The 19,975-nt window shown below is 39.2% G+C and overlaps 1 protein-coding gene across 2 annotated transcripts in view; it reads right to left on the reverse strand.

Annotated features, from left to right (window-relative positions):
- Positions 1–11,568: 11,568 nt before the first annotated feature.
- Positions 11,569–19,975, reverse strand: part of tfec (transcription factor EC) — a 23,305-nt gene continuing 14,898 nt past the window's right edge. Inside the window, exons 4-8 of one of the 2 annotated variants that reach the window (XM_034163609.1) lie at positions 17,988–18,108; positions 16,125–16,181; positions 15,951–16,026; positions 13,927–14,074; positions 11,569–12,613 (exon numbers count right to left, since the gene is read on the reverse strand). In XM_034163609.1, the coding sequence (XP_034019500.1) occupies positions 12,140–12,613; positions 13,927–14,074; positions 15,951–16,026; positions 16,125–16,181; positions 17,988–18,108 (876 nt within the window). In that variant the 3' untranslated portion in view covers positions 11,569–12,139. The remainder of the gene's footprint in view (positions 12,614–13,926; positions 14,075–15,950; positions 16,027–16,124; positions 16,182–17,987; positions 18,109–19,975) is intronic. The other variant, XM_034163610.1, reaches the window with a different exon arrangement.

Consider the following 19,975-nt stretch of genomic DNA (forward strand, 5'->3'; position numbering starts at 1 on the left):
ATCAGAGCAGCGGCGCTCCCAGGACACTGCAAAGTTATTGGTTATTCTGTTAGTGTCATACGCAGTGACGATTAAAATTATTTGTAATTTCCGGAAAGAGATACTGAATAACAGCTGAACGCAGTGCAGTGCTACTTCATACGGGCGGCGCTAGACATTCGTGTTTTTCATGGCTCTCTCCAGTGGAAGCATCCATCATGTTTTTATAATATTTTGAAACACTGAATCATTATCTGAAGCAATTGTTTCATTTACTTGTTGGAGTGTTCTAAGGCAACAAAAGAGTTTCTGAAGTAAATCTTTGTGTTTCAGTTCTTACAAAACAGTGAGTTATTATATGAAACAACTTTCATTTTCTTTTGCAGTTGTTTCAAAATTGCCTAATTTTCTGAACCCAATTTGTTTTCTATGCATTTAGAAGCAGTGAATTATAACATTTTTACATTTGAGTCCGGTAATGAGTTGCTTTGCAGTATTCAAACCAGTGAGTTATTATATGAATCAATTATTTCATTTGCTGTTCCAGCTGTTTCAAAACTGCAGAATTTTCTGAAGCAAATTGAGTTTTGTTTTTGTTTGAGTTTTTTTTGTTTTGTTTTTTTATTGAGAAGCAGTGAATAATTTTCTGAAGTAATATACATTATTTTCAAAAGTTAAACATGGATCATTTGTGAAGTAATTGGTTGATGTACTGCTAATGTTTCAAAAAAATGTTAATAAATGTGTGTTTCAAACATTTCAACGACGTCAGTCTTCAAAACATTTTTGTCAAGTAATGTTTTTATGGTCTCAATCATTTAAAAAATGGAAAACGTTTCTGACAAAAGTTCTTAATTTATTATTTCAAGTATTTCATAATGATGCATCATTTTGCAGTTGATCAATTTCTGAAGTTATTGTTTAATTTAATGTTAAGTTATTCCATGTTATGAACATTTTCACAAAGTGAATGTTTTGCAATTGGTTAATTTATTCTTTTGAACATTTCAAATCAGTGGATCAATATTTGAAGCAATTGCTTCATTCAGTTTTGAGAACAATTAACCAGTTTCCACAGAAATGTGTTTAGTATTTCAAACATTTTGAAACTGTGTAATTTTTTTATTGGTTTATTTACACTTTAATTTTTTATTTATTTTCTCTTCTGAAATCTTTAACAAGTGAATCATTTGGTGATGAAATTGGTTAATTTTCTCTTACACATTTAGAAGCTGTATAATCATTTGAAGCAATTCTATTACTGTCATCCATGAATTCAACCATTTCAAGTGTTTTTTAAAAAATAAATCATGTTCTGAAAGAAACATATTTCATTTAGTGTTTAGAGCATTTTGAAACAGTGTGACATTTTATGAAGCATTTTTCTCATTTACAGTTTCCAGCATTTGAAAGAAGTGAAGTTTGTGAGGCAAATGGATTATTTATTGATTTGAATGTGTCAGAAACAGTGCATTTTTTTTTTTTTTCGAAAAGTGAATCATTGTTTGAAACAAGTGTTTTATTTGGTGTACGGTTTCAAAAAAGTAAAATGTAATTTCTGCCATCACTGTATTATGGGATATTTTAAGGGATGGGGGGTGGGGAGCACTGAAATCTATTCTCCCCTTAACTATGTATATACTAGTTTCTTACTGTGCAGAATACAAACAGTGGTGACCTTGGTGGTGACCAAACCTAGGCTTTAGAAATGAAAGAAGCTACCAAACAAGCTTGTGTCAAGCAACATGCAACTTTAACTGCATTTGCTCTGAATTTCAAACCTGCATGAGATGATATGCACTGCAACAAACCCAGATATATCTAGCAGTTTGTGCTATATTACATATGCTAATCAAATTTGCTTTTTCTGTTGATTTGATGGATTGAAGTCAACAAAATTTTAATCAGTTTATCCTCATTATATGCTCTTTTAATTTGGTGATGGACAAGATGATAGCCTTTGTCCTTTTTGAGTTACTGTGTTAGCAAACTTGCAGAGGAATAGATCCATCTATACTCAGTGGATTTTACACAATACATGTCTAGGCTAAAACGTAGGAATAAAACTGTTTTGCAGATACTGTCTGATCATATCTAATGTATGTATGCAAGTATATTGTAAGATCTTAATGCAGTGCATCCGGAAAGTATTCACAGCGCTTCATATTTTCCACATTTTGTTGTTAGACTTATTCCAAAATGGAGTAAATTCATTCTTCCTCTCAAAATTCTACATACAACACCCCATAATGACAACTTTTTTTTTTAATTTTTGCAAATTTATTAAAAAAACAAAACTAAGAAATCACATGTACATAAGTATTCACACCCTTACTTTGTTGATGCACCTTTGGTAGCAATTACAGCCTCAAGTCTTCTTGAATATGATGCCACTAGCTTGGTGCACCTATCTTTGGGCAGCTTTGCAGCACCTGTCATGCTCCATCAGGTTGGATGGGGAGCGTCGGTGCACAGCCATTTTCAGATTTCTCCAGAGATGTTCAATCAGATTCAGGTCTAGGCTCTGACTGGGTCACTCATGGGCATTCACAGAGTTGTCCTGAAGCCACTCCTTTGATATCTTGGCTGTGTGCTTAGGATCATTGTCCTGCTGAAAGATGAACCGTCGCCCCAGTCTCAGGTCAAGCGCACTCTGGAGCAGGTTTTCATCCAGGATGTCTCTACATTGCTGAATTCATCCTTTCCTCAATCCTGAATAGTCTCCCAGTTCCTGCAGTTGAAAAACATCCCCACAGCAATTCCTTTGAATTCATGCTTGGTTTGTGCTCTAACATGCACTGTGAACTGTGGGACCTCATATGTAGACAGGTGTGTGCTTTTCCAAATCATGACCAGTCAACTGACGTTACCCCAGGTGGACTCAAATTAAGCTGTAGAAATATCTCAAGTATGATCAGTAGAAACAGGATGCACCAGAGCTCAAGTTTGACCTTCATGGCAAGACTGTGAATATGTATATGTGATATAATGTATATGTGATTTTATTTATTTAATGTTGTCATTATGGGGTATTGTGTGTAGAATTTTGGAATAAGGTTGTAACATAACAAAATCTGGAAAAAGTGAAGCGCTGTGAATATTTTCTGGATGCACTGTATATGCACAAAAAGTGAGCACTGCTATAATTGTTCCTTTTTACCATTTAATCTCAGCACTGGAAGATATAGCAGAGATCACATTAACATTTACATTTCTGAATCCCCCCCACCTCCTTGATACAGCTCCAGCTTTCAGCCGCAGCATCTCATCTGCCTTTACATAATATTGGGCTGTATTAATTTCACATATGGAGCTCCAGTGTGGATTTACATTTTCCTAATGGCGCGCTTTCATTTTTTCCTCTCTTATCCCCGTGTCCTTCCCTTCACCTCCAGCCCGCAGCCCACAGTGATTTAAAACGCACACAACTGTAGTGGCGTTTTACTGCAGAGGAACACAAAGCACCGCTTGAAAACACCTTTGGTCGTCTCGACCCCATCTGTTGCACATCTGGAAGTTGTGGGCTGCACCAGTAATTGGAAGTCAATTTGTTTGAAGTTATGTATTTGGCATCTGGCTTGATTCATAAAAAAAACTTCTGGAAATCACATTAATTTTATAGTATTTCAAAAAAAAAAAAAAAAAACGAAAAAAGCAGCGCACTTTTTCCTCCCTCGTTCCTCTTGCGTTTCATTGTTAATGCATGTGGGGCCTTGCCTGTCTAGTGACGTGGGAGTCTGTGGAACACGGGTCCGGGTCAGGGTGTGGTCCCTAATAAAAACAGCATGTCTGCTAAAAAAAAAAAAAGAGAAAAAACCAAAGCGGATGAATTCATACACATACAATACAGATAGGACCCCCCTCCCCTCCCCGCTAATGACCAGTGTTGGGCACAGCTAACCTAAATGTTAGCTTCAGTAACCGCTAATCCACTAACTAAAAAGTTAACACTAAACTAATAAAACACACAAAACACAGCAGAAGCTACGTATAACTGGTAACCACAAACTTTTATTACATGAATTTAGCTTTGGCTTAATTTTTGCCTCAAAAATAAACCTAAAAGAGCTCAAATTGAATATGTCGTAGCATAAACATGGAGGTTCTCAAAAAGAGCATGAACAAATGAAACTGTCATTTTATTCAACATAGTATTATTATTATTATTTATTTACAGCACAAAAAGTATTATAAATAAAAATTATTTAGAAATAAAAATACAGAGGGGAAAAATACATAATTTTATGTTGTAATGTTGTCTTTGTGCAATATGCCAGTTTAGCTTATTATATTAATGTTTTAGCTCCTACAGGAGAAAAAAAACATTTGATTTTAGAGGTTACAGAAGTTTTTAACTGTTAAACTTTGCTCATAAGAATGTTAACTCTCTAAAACTTAAAGTGGAATTAATTTTAATGGAAGCTAATTCATCCGCTAATGGTTTGGACAGTTAGCTGAAAAGCTAACCTGCCAACAGAAAGGTTAAAAGACAGGCTGATTAGCTGCGCTGTAACCACCACTGCTAATGACTAAATGCATATAAGCTTTATCATTTTTATTTTTTACCTGCGTGTTAACTCAGATCATTTATTTTTCCTGAAGGGAAAACTCATTGGAAGCCATAGTTTGCCACATTTCCAGAAGACGGGGCTGACTGATTGAGAAGCAGTGTGGTGTTGTTTGTCACACCGCTCTGAGTCACGGCTGAAAATAGATATGACACTTGATGTTTGGTGCCTCACTGCCAGCTGTCATATTGTTATTCCCACTCAAATTTCACCTAATTTGTGCACAAGTCTTGTCACAGTCCAGATCCTGATGAGGGCTTTTAGGTGGTTATTTTTTTCCCCCTTGCGCGTCTTCCCAGTACGGCGACATACACACTTGTGCACGATTTTGTGTGCGTGTGTGCGTCAGTGTGTATGTGTGCACGCATGTGGCAGTATGCATGCATACCCATTGTTTTTGCACACAAGCACATTTGATTAGGCTTGTTTGTGTGTGTGCCCCCGTTCTTCGCTCACATGTTTACGGCGCTGCAAAGTGAGTCACCTCAGCGGGAGGTGATTAAGAGTTGCCAATGGCAGGCTCGACAGGTGAGCGCACTGTAGCGCGCTGGCAGCTCTGGCATCTGCACAGGTGACAGCTTCTCGGGCTCAGTGGTGGTGTCAGTGTTGGTGGGTGGCAGGAGGTCTGACAACGTTGTTTTGGTGACAGAACGACTTCGCTGTGAGGTTCGTGACATCGCTTGCCTTCTTTAGATTTGTCAGTTTATACCGGGAAGTATAGGGAACTACCGTTGACTTTAGCTCAGGGGTCTCAAGCTGGTTCCAGAAAGGGCTGAGAGTGTTTCATTGCACACATACTACCAGGTGATTAACTTTTAAAGAGAGGGGGTGGAGATCATCTGTTGCCAATCTGAGATGTAGGAATGAAAACATGCACCCTCTTGACCTTTTCTAGAACTAGTCAATGAAGGTCTTTTGTCATCCAGGTAACGGATATCTAGAGGTTTACACTATAGCACCTGGACTTTTGTTTGCCAGATGTTTCGCCATGATGGGTGCCGAAACATCTGGCAGACTACATTTATAATCTACTTGCTTTCAACTCTGTGGACTTTGTAGAAATAGATTTTGAAGGTTCTTAGTAATCCAGATTGAAGCTATCTAGCAGTATATTATAAACGACTGGGCTTCTTGTTTAAGAGGTTTTCCCACGATGAATGATGAACCATCTCGAAGAGTAAACTTGAAATCTAGCTGTTTGTTAGGAGATTTATAGGCTGTCTAGAACCTGGAATTGAAGGTTCTTCATCAAGTTGGAAACAGAAGCCAAATGTCATTTATAGGCCCCGAGGCTCGTTAAGTGCTTATCTCTGGATTCCATAGGGCAAAGCAGATGAGAGTCTACGACAGGTCTACATGTTGGCAAACAAACTCCTTATCCACTAGCTACCTGCTCTTACTTACAGGTACGCGATATCTTGAAGTTTAACAAGAGGACTTTTTGTCAACTCTTACAGATCTTTCACCATGATGAGTGGGGAGACATCTTGAAATCTAAACTTTGTTTGTAGTTGCTTTTCAGTAGACCTATGGGCTTTCCAGAACCAGGTATTGAAGGTTCTTCATTATCCAGGTAGAATGATGAAGATCTGGATACTTTATAGAACCAGGTATTAAAGGTGGTAGGAGATATCAACAAATTTACTGTAAAGCAACTGGACTTCTTCTTTAGTCTTCCAGATGTTTTACTATAATGAGCGATGAGACATCTTGAAGACTAAACCTGAGGTCTGTTTGCTTTCGAGTAGATCTGGAGACTTTCTAGAACCAAGCATTGAAGGTGGTAGGAGATATCAACAAATTTAAGGTAAAGCAACTGGACTTGTTTAGTATGAGTGGTGAAACATCTGGAAGTCTAAATTTGTAATTTAGTTGCTTTTTGAGTATAACTGGAGAGTTTGTAGAACCAGTTGTTGAACTTTTTAACCATCAAGACAGGAGCTTTCTAAACATTTAATCTAAAGCAACTTTACATCTTATTTAGTCATCAGGGTGTTTTGCAAAGATGAGTGGTGAAACATCTGTAACACTAGCCGATTCTTTGAAGGTGTGTTTACGTTTGCGTACACCTAGAGAGTGTCTAGAACCAGTTTGATACCAATGCTCATGTGTCAAAGTCATCTGTAATTCTTTAAGATGACATCTAGGAACTTGCAAAAAACCTTTCATGTCCAGTGTACTTCTTTAAAAAAAAAAAAAAAATTGCTTGCATTGGGTTTGTTTTTATGAATCTGCACAATGTGACTGCATTAACTGCATAACACAGCCCACTGCTGCCACCTGCTGTTCACAAGATGTCCCTTCAAGTGAAGGAATGAGGGAGACCATTTTGCTGTGCATGCATTATATTATGCATGTGTCGTTTTTGGAAAATACTACATCAGACACACAACCAAGACTAATCTGTGCCGATTAAATAAATGTCAGAGGAGGAGATGTGGAAGTTTGTGCTAAACGTAACCTGACATGTTCTTAACACGTGCAGCTAACGTCTCCTGTCCTCCTCCTCTGCTCTCTTTCCGCGGTTCACATCATTTCTAAAGCGCGGCTTGATGAACTGTGATGTTCCAAATAAAAAGTCGCTGGTTCTGATGTCAGCGTTGCCTCATCTGACCACATTTCCGTTTGAAGCCTGTACATAATGTGCACGATAGCTTTTCACACGCAGAGAATTAGTTAAGACCTATAAGCTGAATTTTCTTTGCATGACACACGACTTTGCTTTTAATGTGTGTGAATGTGTTTTTATTGCCATTTTTCCCCCTCACAGTAATGTTTGTGCATTTTAATATTTGTGATCCAGTAGGGAGAAGGAAAAAATCCGTAAGTCAAAAAATATAGATTAATTTTCAGGCTCATATCGGTGTTAGCAAATTATCCTTAAAGGTGTTGTCTCTTTTGATTTGTCACAAAATGTACTTAATGTTATTGCTGGTAACGTATTTATTTCAGGGACACTGCATCGTGAAATTGCAGAAGATATGGAAGAAGCGCATGTGCACATTTGCAAGGTTCAAAGTTCATGCTGCATTCGACGGAAGTTGGAGCTCAGAATTTCTGACTTACAAATAATAAAAATGTGTATAAATTTTAATAAACCCGTGATAAAATGTTAGTATTCTCACATGTTCACTTTGGCAAACCAAGTAAAAAGAGTGTAGCTATAAATTATGTTAGTGAGTATTTTCTGTCTTGTCCAGCAGGTATACAGCAAAATCTTCCTGTGAAATTTGTCAAGAATTTTTATGTATTTATTTACTTTTTTGGAACTTTCTGTTGTAATTGGAGATTTCATTATGCCTTTGGAGAGTTGGAACATCCTGCACCCACCCCACATTATCTCCAACTTCACCACAAAATGTGCATCATGGCATCTTGCCGCTGTATTTTAACCCATGTGGGTCAAAATCCTTAAAGCTGTATGGCCTTTCAAATTTCAAAAAACTGACAAAGTTTGTTTTTGACTAAAATCTAAGCATTACAGTGTTGGTTTATTTTTGAAACGTGTTGCAGAATTACAGCGCATTTGAATGAAGAGAACATACTGTATCTACCTGGGGGAAATTCCATAAGAAATATTTTATTTTCCTTTTAATGCTGTCTGCTGGACGATGTGCGCATGCATGAGGTTTTGAAATTACTGAATTTTGAAGTTACCGTTGACCTTGCGTGATTGGCGCGCAGCACAGTGTGCACACTAACATCCATAAGCTGTCTTGTAAATCACATCAGAGGTGTCATCTGGTTACAAAAACTGCTTTTTTTGATTTAAAAGTGTTTATTTCTTGCTAACTTTTACAAAATATTTAAGAAACATATTAGATTTATATAGAAATAAGTTGTTTCGGAGCGTTTTCCACCATATTGTTTTATTGTGTCACAGTGCGTCTCTGCTCTTAATGGCTGTCACCTGTGCTTCCCAGCATCCCTTGCACAAGTCGATGGAAACCCCCACTACCATACATAGTTCAAGGCTGTCTGTTCTTTTTCATTTTCTTCCCTTCAGGGAAACCATTTATTAATTTTTTTCTTGGCAATGTGAATTTTGATCATATTGTCAATATCATATTATGACTCCCCTATTTAAAGGCTAATAACTAAAATTTCACTGGTGCCAAAGAAAATTGTTTTTATGACTTAAAACTTAAAAACCCCAAAGCCGTACGGTACACCTTTGACAAAGCACATTTACATCACATTTGTCTTATAAGATTGTGAATTCTTCATATGGATACTAAGCAACAAAATTATAGTGGTTCCCAAGAAAATCATTTTAATGACTCAAATGGTAAAAAGAAAAAATATCAAACGGTGCTACACTTTTAATAATCATTCAGTACTTTGTAGTTTGATTGATCAGTTGAGTCTTGTTTGCAGTATTGATGAGGAATACTGTATCCCAGTTCACACTAATGACACCTTAAAAATGAATTCCAAGAAACTTTGAAGAGAAATCTTTTTTTTTTTCTTGTTTAGACGGATGTTTGTTGCATTATTAATGCATGACGTGACTATTGGAGAAGTGCAATGTTCAGTTATTTCATTCCACAATGAACGTCAGATATAATTTTGGGAAAGCCTGAATGTTTACAATCTTGTGATCGTTGCAAATTTTTTATGACTGCATTGCAAACAAACTGCCTTGGACTGACTTTGGTGCATTGGAAATGGTGATGTGTTCAAGGACACCTTTCCTCATCCATTTCACCTCGCACAAACCTCCTCCCCTGCTCCCAGTTCACGGCCCTCCTTGGAACTCTTTATTTCGAGGCTTTATTCATCTTGAAGTGGTCATCAGCTCACAGTAAGCTCATCAGAATTATTACTCCTCCTCTACTTGTCTTTATTATCCAATTTCCCTCCTCTCTTTTCTGCTGTTCATTCCCAATCAGCCCCATTGTAAGCTGTAAGTGCCATCGAATGATCAAACTTTTAAGACTGTGTTCACTCAAAGTGCTATCCTCGACATTCTACTACTATGTCTAAGAATGTAACTTTGGTGTTCGTCCATGTTCAAAATTATTAATATATGTAAATGAACGAATTATGTGTAATCGGAATATTTACTAAAATGTCCAAATGACTGAACCAAAACAACAAAACAAAATGTCTTCATGCACTTAAATAAAAAATACAAACCTACAGTTATTGCTTAAAAACTAAATACATGAGGAGAAAAGTGAGGGAAGCCATCAAAACACCCTTGACATCTCTGAAGGAGTTATAGGTATCTTTCACAGTGATTGGAAATATCGAGCTTTGTGAAACTTTTGCCTTCTACATCACCAGTGACACACATTCATGGTGGAGTAGAAGAGAGAAAGATTTTAAAGCTGGCAAACTGACCTGAATTTGGGATAACTAGAGCTGAAATGTCCCGTCTTCTTTTTAAGGAAATTCTTTGAAAAGCTCTGACTGGTGATGCAACAGAAAAAAAACCTTGTAGTACGCCCATTCTCTCCTTCAGAGATTTGATCGGTGTCTTGGTGGCTTCCCTCACTTGTCTCTTTCTTGCACGGTCACTTAGTTTTTGAGAAGTGGCGACTCCAAACAGATTTATCATGCAATGCCATATTGTTTGCATTTTAACATAATTGATGTAAACGAAAGCCCAAGGCATATTCAAGAACTTGGAAAGGATCGTGCATCCATCTCTCGACTTGTCTCAAGGAAAACTGGCTATAAAAGTGATGATTTATAGTTAATTCATCCAAGAGTGCCAATAACAGTGCCACATATTTTTTTTTATTTCACTATATTGTTGCTCTTTTTCCAGTAACTGGGCATTTTATTAATTTTTTTTGTTTATGCAATCCATAGTAGTTAATTTGCATAATTTGAAGAGATTTGAAAGTTTCTGTTTAAAGCACGAGGATACTCTGCAATCTGTCGCCCCAGTGTTGATCATTTATTAGAAATATGCTAACTTGCTATTTGATAAAGAGTTTGATAAGCCTGCTCTGACTTCACCTAGGCAGTTTGTCCAGGGTGTACCCCACCTCTTGTCCATTGACCATTGGGATAGGCTCCATCTCCCCGTGACCCTTATGTGGGAAGGTTTGCTTTAGTTATTATGTGCATCGTTAAAACTCAGCCATTTATGGGCTACAACAAATTTTTGTGGCGTGATGCTCCTCTGGTCAAGGAATAGAATTTCGTTTTTGACCTCAGTCTGGGTAGAGCAGATTGCTCATTGGGACAGGAAGAGAGCTACCAATATGTAGACCAGGGTTCAGTTTCGAAGCACTAGCATCGATGAGACTATGTAGGACTTACTACTTCTAAAACCACCTGAAAATTTGTTCAAATCTCCTTGCATCATTAATGTTCCTTTCATTGCATTCTGTAGTGGTTTTCCATTCATTCTATGTCCTTCGCTCAACTGCGCATCGCAAACAACTCAGCAATTAAGAATTCAAGGGAAGTCTCTTTGTGGGAGAATCAAACCAATGGACCTCTTTACACACATGGAGATTGTTGGGTGAGCATTGAGTGATTAAAATTGGCCTGATCTCGCAATGATCTCCCTCAAAAATGATCTTTCTGTGTAAATGTTTGTGCGATCCTTGTGTGACAAAGAGAGATCACTGAGAGATCTACAGCAATTACTGAGTGATGTGGTGCGACTAAGAGAGATCACTGGGAGATCACTGAGATTGTTGAGCATTCATTGAGAGACTGTTGAGAGTTTGGTGAGAGATTGCTTCCCTTGGAGATTGTTGAGAGACTGTTTTGGACCGACTCTCAATTTCAGGAGACTGTTGCTACCCTGGAGATGACTAGAAGATCATTGAGAGATCTCGGTGATTGCTGGGCACGCATTAAAAGATTGAGAGATCTGGCCATTTTTGTTCCATCTCTCAATGATCTCTCATTGATCCCCATCGTGTTTAAAGGGGATTTAAGACTCATAAAGGTGACGTGATAAAACAATGAAGTTGAAGCGACATATCTGGTGAAACGGCAACAAGAAGCCAAGCACATTTAAAAAAAAAGAAGGGTTTATTACATTTTTCCCACCCCAACTGAGAATAAAAAAGGATAACAGGTTAGATAATATGTCTCTTTTAAAGAATACATGGATTAAAATGTATATAAATACAAATGTTTAATTAAAAAACACAAAGACACACTATACAAAGGACATGTTAGGCATTATGGTGAGTATTTTAAGACATAACTGTGAGACGCCATGTTTGGCTAAGGCATGTCACACATTCAGAAATGAGACTGCAAATGTTTTAAAATTCTTTTGTAAAGCGTTTTTCTTGGCAAAAGAAAAAAAATCAATTTTGTATGCGTATGTTACATTATACGGCTATCCACAGAGTCATTTGTATAATTTACTGACTTAAATGTCTCCCTTTTTATTTTCTGGATCTGTTTATAGCAACTCGTGCTAACGCTCACGTGGACGCGAGGTCTGCTTCCAAGCAGCGTTGGAGAAAGCAAGCATTGTAGTCACCGTAGCACAATATACACAGGCGCCACTTCAAAGGCACCGAGAGTTTTTTCTGGTCCAGCATCGTTGTCGTTATTGTACATATTTGTTGCCGTGTTAGTTATTTCAAAGACAAAATAAGAGGCGCACATCATAGGTCGTCACCCTCAGCGGAGCTGAAGCTGCTCTTGCGGCTGCTGCCCTTGGAAGCAGCTTCAGGTGATCCGGCTGACAGGAGCGGGTCGGCGCCAAACGGCGAGAGCGCGTTGTCCATCAGCATCTCATCCAGCCGGTGCTCCTCCTTGAGTGAGGCACTGAAGAAGTCTGTGAAGTGGGACAGCGGGTCAGAAAATGTGGTGCAGCCATCGGTGCTGGTGATATGATCCTGCGACCCTGCAGAAGCGGTGATGGATGGGACGGATGTCTCCACTGCTAGCCTGTGGAGGTATTCGCTGTTTTGGTCCTCTTGGTAGAGGGGTGGCTGCTGTGGGTTAGGGTGGGGAGACGACTGCGTCGGCTGCTGCTGCTGCTGTTGCTGTTTGAGAAGGTGGGAGGACAGGTCAACTGTCCCCAGGGCTGTTGTCATGTTTGGGAGGCCATGCGCTCGTGCCTGGATCTCAAGCTCCTGGAGAAGTAGGAATCATTGGTTAGAGAAGATGTATCGACATGGACAAGGTGACTTTGGGTACCAAAACTTCCACTCAGCGCCAGGTAGCGCAGAGTGGAACACAAGAGTCACTGGTCAATCCCACCCAACATGTGTCCACAGACATACTGGTCCAAATATGAGGTGTGCTCATGAGAAGTGATGGTGAAGTTGTGTAATGTAGAAGCAGAAACCAATAGGGGCCAGATTCCTCTGCATGAATCCAAGAGTCTACAACTCCTCCTGACACGGCGCCAGTCCTACTCCGGTTACTTCCCCAGCCAAGGTCAGTACAGGTTGGTGGATTGAGACATTGCAGATTACTGTATTTTCCAGAGTGTAAATTGTGTGTGTGTGTGTGTGTCCTGGGGGACTAGTTTGGGAGATCCTGCAGCTTATACCCCAGTGCAACTTCTACACTGAAAAATCACGTTTGTTATTGATAATAATAACTATTTAAAATCCCAAATTAAAAAGCTGATGATAAGAAAAAAGGCTGTGACTAAAACTTTGGAAAATACAGGAAGTGTGCTTTCCAAAGACACAGATTTGTGGGTTTTGGACATTTGTTTTGTAAATATGAAGAAATGTTCCTGATAACATTTCGGTGACTTGAATCCGCAGGTGTCCGTGGGGGGTGTTTGACAACTTGGCAGTGCAGCGTATTGCAACGGCAGCTCATAATTGTGATGTTGTGGTCAATTATAGCTTGGTGGGGGAGGGGGCAAAATACAATGAACTGTTTGGAGATGTTCCTCACAGATATGTCGCTGAGATAGATGATGACTGGAGTGCAGTTTGAAGCAGAAACAACGTGATAATCGGAGAACCGCGTCAGTTAATGCAGGGTGGACTGATTTTTAGGGGGGACCTTTCAGTTGGCAACACCGGTACCTTCCGATGCATCAAAGTTGTGGTGGTTTGCGTGTATTGTTTTTGAGTTACCATGTTAGTGGTATTTATTTAACCAAGTTAGTCCCATTGAGATCAAGACCTCTTTTGCAAGGGAGACCTGGACAATTATAAAGTTTCTAATTCACCTAACCTGCATGTCTTTAAATGTGGGAGGAAACCGGAGCACCCGGAGGAAACCCACGCAAACACCGGGAGACCATGCAAACTCCACACAGAAAGGACGCAGATGGGAATCAAGCCAGTGACCTTCTTGCTGTGAGGCAACTGTGCTAACCACTAAGCCACCATGTTAACAGAGTGGAACAGAGGGACTCGTTCATTCACCACATTTTACAGGGTGCATGAGCCTAGAATTTAAGAAGCTGCTTTTTTCCTACCTGAATCCTCAGCAGCAGTCTCCGGTTGGCTTGTTCCAGCTTCTTCTGGCGGCTCTCCATCTCGCGGGCGTGCTGCTGCTCCTTCTGCAGCCACCGTATGTACTCCACCGAGGCCTTCAGGATGGTGCCTTTGTTCCAGCGCATGTCGCTGCAGCGAGAAACGTAAAAAGATAACCTTTTACACTGAACCGCCTGATGTCTGCAGAACATCCTGCACAATAAGAAAAAAAAGAGAGGCTAAAGTTTTAACACTTTTCCCCCTATTTTACGATATGAATAAGAAATGGTGATTTACACGGGGGGCAATTATTCATCCTTGGACATTACATAGGGACAGTGAATGGGAATTTTAATAGAATAGTTAAGTAGCTAGGTGGAAAGTCCATTCTTGTTCCTCCTTGTTCGGTAAAATTAATCCTCGAGTAAAAATAGGTGAGAGGAAAATGAGCTAAGTCTAGAAAGACAGGCGAAAATGGAGTATCGGACTTAAGGTGTTAGAGTGCAAGTCATTCTTCTGCAGATATTATTGCTTTTTTTGAAAGTCAAAGGGAGTTGTAGTAAAATTGGCCTTTTCAGCACGAGTGAGACATTGGTCTCATCGGTGCTAATAATCTCTTTTATCCGGCGTTAACTGCACAATGACAACGCTAACCTCCCATTTAAATTCAAGACAAAGTTCAATTGCAAAAAGACGGCCAGTGGATTTCAATTCGGCTTCGCCTTCCATCTCCGTGTTACAATTGTGCTTCAAACTTTGATTCAAATGGCGTTCGGGCGGCTCCTTTGCATTTGACCCTTTACCTCATCACTCGTGCTTTCAGCCGAACCGCCGGGACCCGGCGAGAGGACGTACGGCTCTTGGAGCGCGGACCGCAGTGGCAGTTCAAGTGCACCCTTGAAATATGACTAAAATGTGCTTGAGCGCTCATTTGAATACACGCCGTCTTTGTGCTTAGAATTTATTATCCACCCTTCACCCCCACCCCACCCCACGCAAGTTCTCCCAGTTGTTTTTGAGAACATAAAATAAAGCCAGTGTGTCAAACCTTTCAGCACATTCATAAAAAGTTTACGAATAATGGACTCCATTTTCACATTCGGAACATCATTGGAAATACACACTGTATGGCAAATCTGTCTGGAGTAATGCAAGAAGGAGACAAGTGAAGGAAGCCACCAAGACATCTATGACAAAGCAGGCTTCTTGGGCTGTGATTAGAAAAAAATGTGCACAGTGCAACTTTTCACTGTTGCATCACTAGATAAAGCTTTAATAGTGGAGTGGTATGGAGAAGGAATTACTGAAAAGGAAGATGCCAACTTTCAGCTCGTTTCCCAGAAATAACATGGGAGAATTGAACCTAGATTTTAGCTGTTTTCTTGTTAAAAACCTGCTCTCTTAGATTCTCCAAAGACTTCTAAAGAAGGTTGTAACTCTACCAGAGTTGTGTGAGTGTCTTGGTGGCTTCCCTCACCACTCTTACAAAGTCAGACATATTTACCATATGGAACCATGCGGACAATTCCATGAGACTGTCACATCTGTACCCGTTTTCAATAATTCTGTTGTGATCTAGCCAGCCCTGAGATGTCTTATTATCTGTAGGATGAAAAAATAATGGGCACACCATAATTCTTTGGGACAACTAAAACACAGCAGAACCATTGAAAGTGGTAATGGACGTGACAGTCTCATGGAATTGCCCATATTGCTAATGATTGTTTTAACTTATGTTCAAGATACTTTCTCAGACTTGTCTAAAGAAAAGTGGCCAAAAATTGATACTTGTACATTAAAAATACTACATTTAGTTTGTCCAAATAGTTGCTGATTCTAAAAATAGAAGGACTATGTGCACAAACAGCTGTAATTCCTAAATGGTAATTGGGATGTCTGTTAAACTCTGTAGTAGTGTTGAAGCATTCATTCATTCATTTTTCTATACCCACTAATTCAGTTTAAAATTTCAATCAGTGTCAGTGTCCAAATACTTATGGACCACACTGCACAATGTTGAACTTACGGGTCATTTGACTTCGGTATGAGTGTCCCAAGCTCCTTGATCCTGTAGTTTATGTTGTATCTTCTTCTTCTTTCAACTGAACAAAACAGAATGAGAAGGACGGAGAGACTATTAGGCCTTTGTAAGCTGCATTGCTCAAGGCTACAAACTGTGAAGGCAGCGCGATGCACTTACTCAAATTATGATTGTCTTTTTTCTGCCTCTCTTTGGCCATCACTCTTGTGTCGTGCTCTGTGAAAAAAGAAAAAAAAAGTATATCACAGACGGAAATGGATCGATTAGCCACGCGCACCGATTTAGAAACCGCACATTGATGAACAAAAGACGCCACAGAAGAGTCTAGTCAGGAGACGCACAGTTATTTCGAGGGGGCAGTTCACCAGGGTCAGCCAGAATACGGCGTTTCCGTGCAACAGACACACACATTTTAACATCGAAACAACCCAATTTATCCCCTCAAGCATGTCTACTACTCGGTGTAGAAAAAAAGGTCTTAGACAGTGAACAAATTCAATAATTGTCCCTGGCGAAGGACAAAAATGCCACTGCATCCATATATGTATTCACATTCTTCCAAATTACATAATTGGGGACCCAAGATTGGATTTCCCAATTTGTCTGTGTTGATTCAATCAAGTCAATTTAAACTCTGTGTAGAAGACTATTGTCCACTTCGCCCACTCAAATTACTATTTACTCATTTGGCTGTTGAAAGTGAAGGGTTCTTCGGGCTTCTTTTCTGTTTCCTAAATCAATTAGCCTTCTTTGCTTGAAGCATGACATTAATAACAAAAGTCTTAAAGGGCCTTTTGTTTTGTTTTTTGGTGGATTTTTCTGCACTGTGATGTCCTACGGTCTATTAATGGAACAAAACTGGAGTTGACAACAGTGGCGTGAGTGTTAGTCAAAAACTACTGCTTTTACATGTCTTTGATGTGTGCCGATGGGTGTCCACATAGCAGGGATGGCATGATACCACTTTTTCATGTTCATTACCGTTTACCAATACTAGGACTTTCAGTATCTGGCGATACTGACACCAATCAAATACCATTTTCCCATTCTTAAAACAACTAACTTGTTTATAAAAACTTTTGTCTGGATGTCCTTTGCTAACCTAGCCATCTAACAAAATATTAACCCACCTGTGGAAAAAATATTCTCTTCCTCTAAAGGAAAACGTCCAGGTAATTCCATGGTAACAGAATTACAATGACTGCAAAATCTGGCAATAATTTATCTTATTAAAAGATTTGCTGTGATTATAATTCTGTTACCATAGAATTGACTACACATGGCCCACAACATGAATGATATGAAATAGAAGAATGAGATTGGCTTTGGTTTCGTTTCTTTACAGAAAAAATTCCAATATCAGTTTTATTAATTTTGGCCTGAATTGAGTCAATATCTAACTAAAATATTGAATGTGTGCATCCCTAATGAAAAGTTGCCATTTATTTACACTGGTACAATCACCAAAACGTAAAGACTCAAGCCTTATGTGCCTTCCCATGCTCTGCATTTGCAATCAGGTTTACTTTGTGTTTGTAAGTCAGGCAGTTAAGGACCTTCTGATATCATGTTCGTTTTACTATACCTGTTAAAATTACATGTCGACTTTTGCTGAGTCTTTTAAATCAATTAAGACTTAAAACCCATTACGACTTTGGTTTCTATCATTTGTAGAATTTGACTCTATTTCTACATTTTAGCCTTTCGGTGCCACTACATTTGTTGGCTGAGAGTCAAAATTATTGAAATTGTAAAGTTCTGATTTTTGTTCTTGATTTGGATGTTGTTTGTCTTTTGATTGTTGTTCTATATCTTTTTCTAATTTAACTTGTTCTTACAGAATTTTTCACTGTTTGATTCTAAAAAATGAATTATTACTCTTATTAAACAGCAATAAGAGCAAGAGCTTTAAAGAATGGACAAAATACCTGAGAACTTGATGCAATTCTTTTTACTTGTACTAAAGCAAGTGCTTATAACTTGTTTAGTTGTTGGATCAGTTGCTACGGTATGGGTTCATACCTGTGTATTCCCTTTTTACAGTGAGCTTTGTGGGGTTAGATGTGGGACTCATTCCACCATTAGCAGTGTTCATACCTTGTTCAGCCCCATAGATGTCCAACATGCTGCTGCTGAGGGACACCTAAAGAGGAAAAACAGATGGAGAGATAAAGAGAGAGTCCACCGGAGGTGAAAAATGGCACAACACAAATATAGTCAGAAAATGTTTTGATATATTGGGTAAGATATGCAATATATTGACTTTGGACAGGGAATCCATTATTAGCAATCAAGTCTAGGAACATGCACTGACACCACATCCACCCAATTATGAAACCACAACAGATCCTAGATGGTGACCACCCAGATAGTCAACTGGTCTTATCACCAATCCCCAATGTAGCCTTTTATATGTCACACACCCAAGTGGCACAAGGGCATCCCCTTGGTCTTTTGTGCACTGGAATGTCCACAGAGAAACGCACCACATAGTCAAAATGTTGGGGATATTCCATCATTGGAGTATCTCAAAGTAACTGATTTTTGACACTAAGCCATCCTAATGGTACCAAGGAACCTTCAAAGACATTCAATCATCACCGTAGGTGCAGTTAGTGCCCTGGTCTCACAACCATAAGAATGAAGGCACTAGAACCCTGATGATGAACTTTCATTCTTCTAGAAAGATATTTATACCAAAATATGTTCTAGCAACAGATACGAGAGGCCTTAGTTTTTATCCTTCATACCCAAAGTTATGAGTTCAAGTTCATTGCTGCACAGACACAATACGAGTTACATTGGTGCCGTGAGCCGGATGGAAATTTAACTTACGGGATGAGTGTAACCCTATTACATCTCACTCATCAACTTCGAAAGATGTTCTAGTAACAGATATGTGAGCCCTTTGGTTTAGGCCTTGTGGTTAGAACATCTGCTTCCCATACTCAGCAGCCAACACAACACAGATTGCGTTGACATGAAACCTCCATGTTTCCACCACAACATGTTAATATTTCAGCTAATTAGGTCTGTTTTCCAGGGTTTTACCCTACAGTCACATTAGCTATAAATGAGGGTAAAGGGCGTTCCAGCGGTTTGCACATTAACATTTTCATAAGATGTCATGTAAATCATTTCAGAGGTGTTATCTGGTTACAAAAACAGCATTTTTAAGTTTAGAGGTGTTTATTTCTCCCTAACTTTGACAAATTATACGAAAAACATTTTATATTTATACAGATGCACAGCATCATGCTGCCTATTCACTTGGATTTGCATTTGCCATGTTGTGTTGTTCAGTATTTGTATAAAATAAACTTTTGGTCTATTTTGGCCGGCCTAGCTAGCGGCAGAGCGACTGTTGTCTCTTGATGCTCCCAAATGGCTACTCTGATTGAAAATGAATGGCAAAAAGGTTGCTTTGCCTCTGTTGCTTGGAGCTAACTCGACCATAGCTTTAGAGCAACAGAAATCAAGCCAAAGCTACCGTCGTATTTTAAAAGTTAGCAACAGCAGCTTCAATAAAATGTGTTAGCGATTAGTTGTTGGGGCTAGCTTCAGCTAAAGTTTTAGTGGTTTATCGTTTTCACATTATCACAGATAACCTTTTAGTTAGCATATTAGCGGCGATCGAAGCTAATTTTTAGATTAGCTTTGCTGCTGATGTCGAAGGAGAACTGCAGCAGTTTTCATACATCATGTCACGAGTGTTGTTTTCTGAGCCTTTGTTTAGGAAATCGGACACTGACACAAAGTGGAAAGATCAGAGGCTTGTGGAGAAACACGTCAGCCCCGAGGCGGCGGGCTTTGGTCCGCTCAGCGGGAACCTGCTGCATCCACATGCCAATCTAAGCGGAGCAGGTCAAACCCAGTGTGGCGGTCGTGAACTGTTCGCAGATGAAGATAAAGATTGTGTCACAACTCTCAGAACTTAACCCAACTTGTCCAAGCCCGGGCTCGCTCCTCTCTGTGGTTATTTTTTAGTTCAAGCACGCGGCCTTGATCCG

Source organism: Thalassophryne amazonica, chromosome 22 (genome assembly GCF_902500255.1).
Source record: "Thalassophryne amazonica chromosome 22, fThaAma1.1, whole genome shotgun sequence".
Classification (NCBI taxonomy): Eukaryota; Metazoa; Chordata; class Actinopteri; order Batrachoidiformes; family Batrachoididae; genus Thalassophryne; species Thalassophryne amazonica.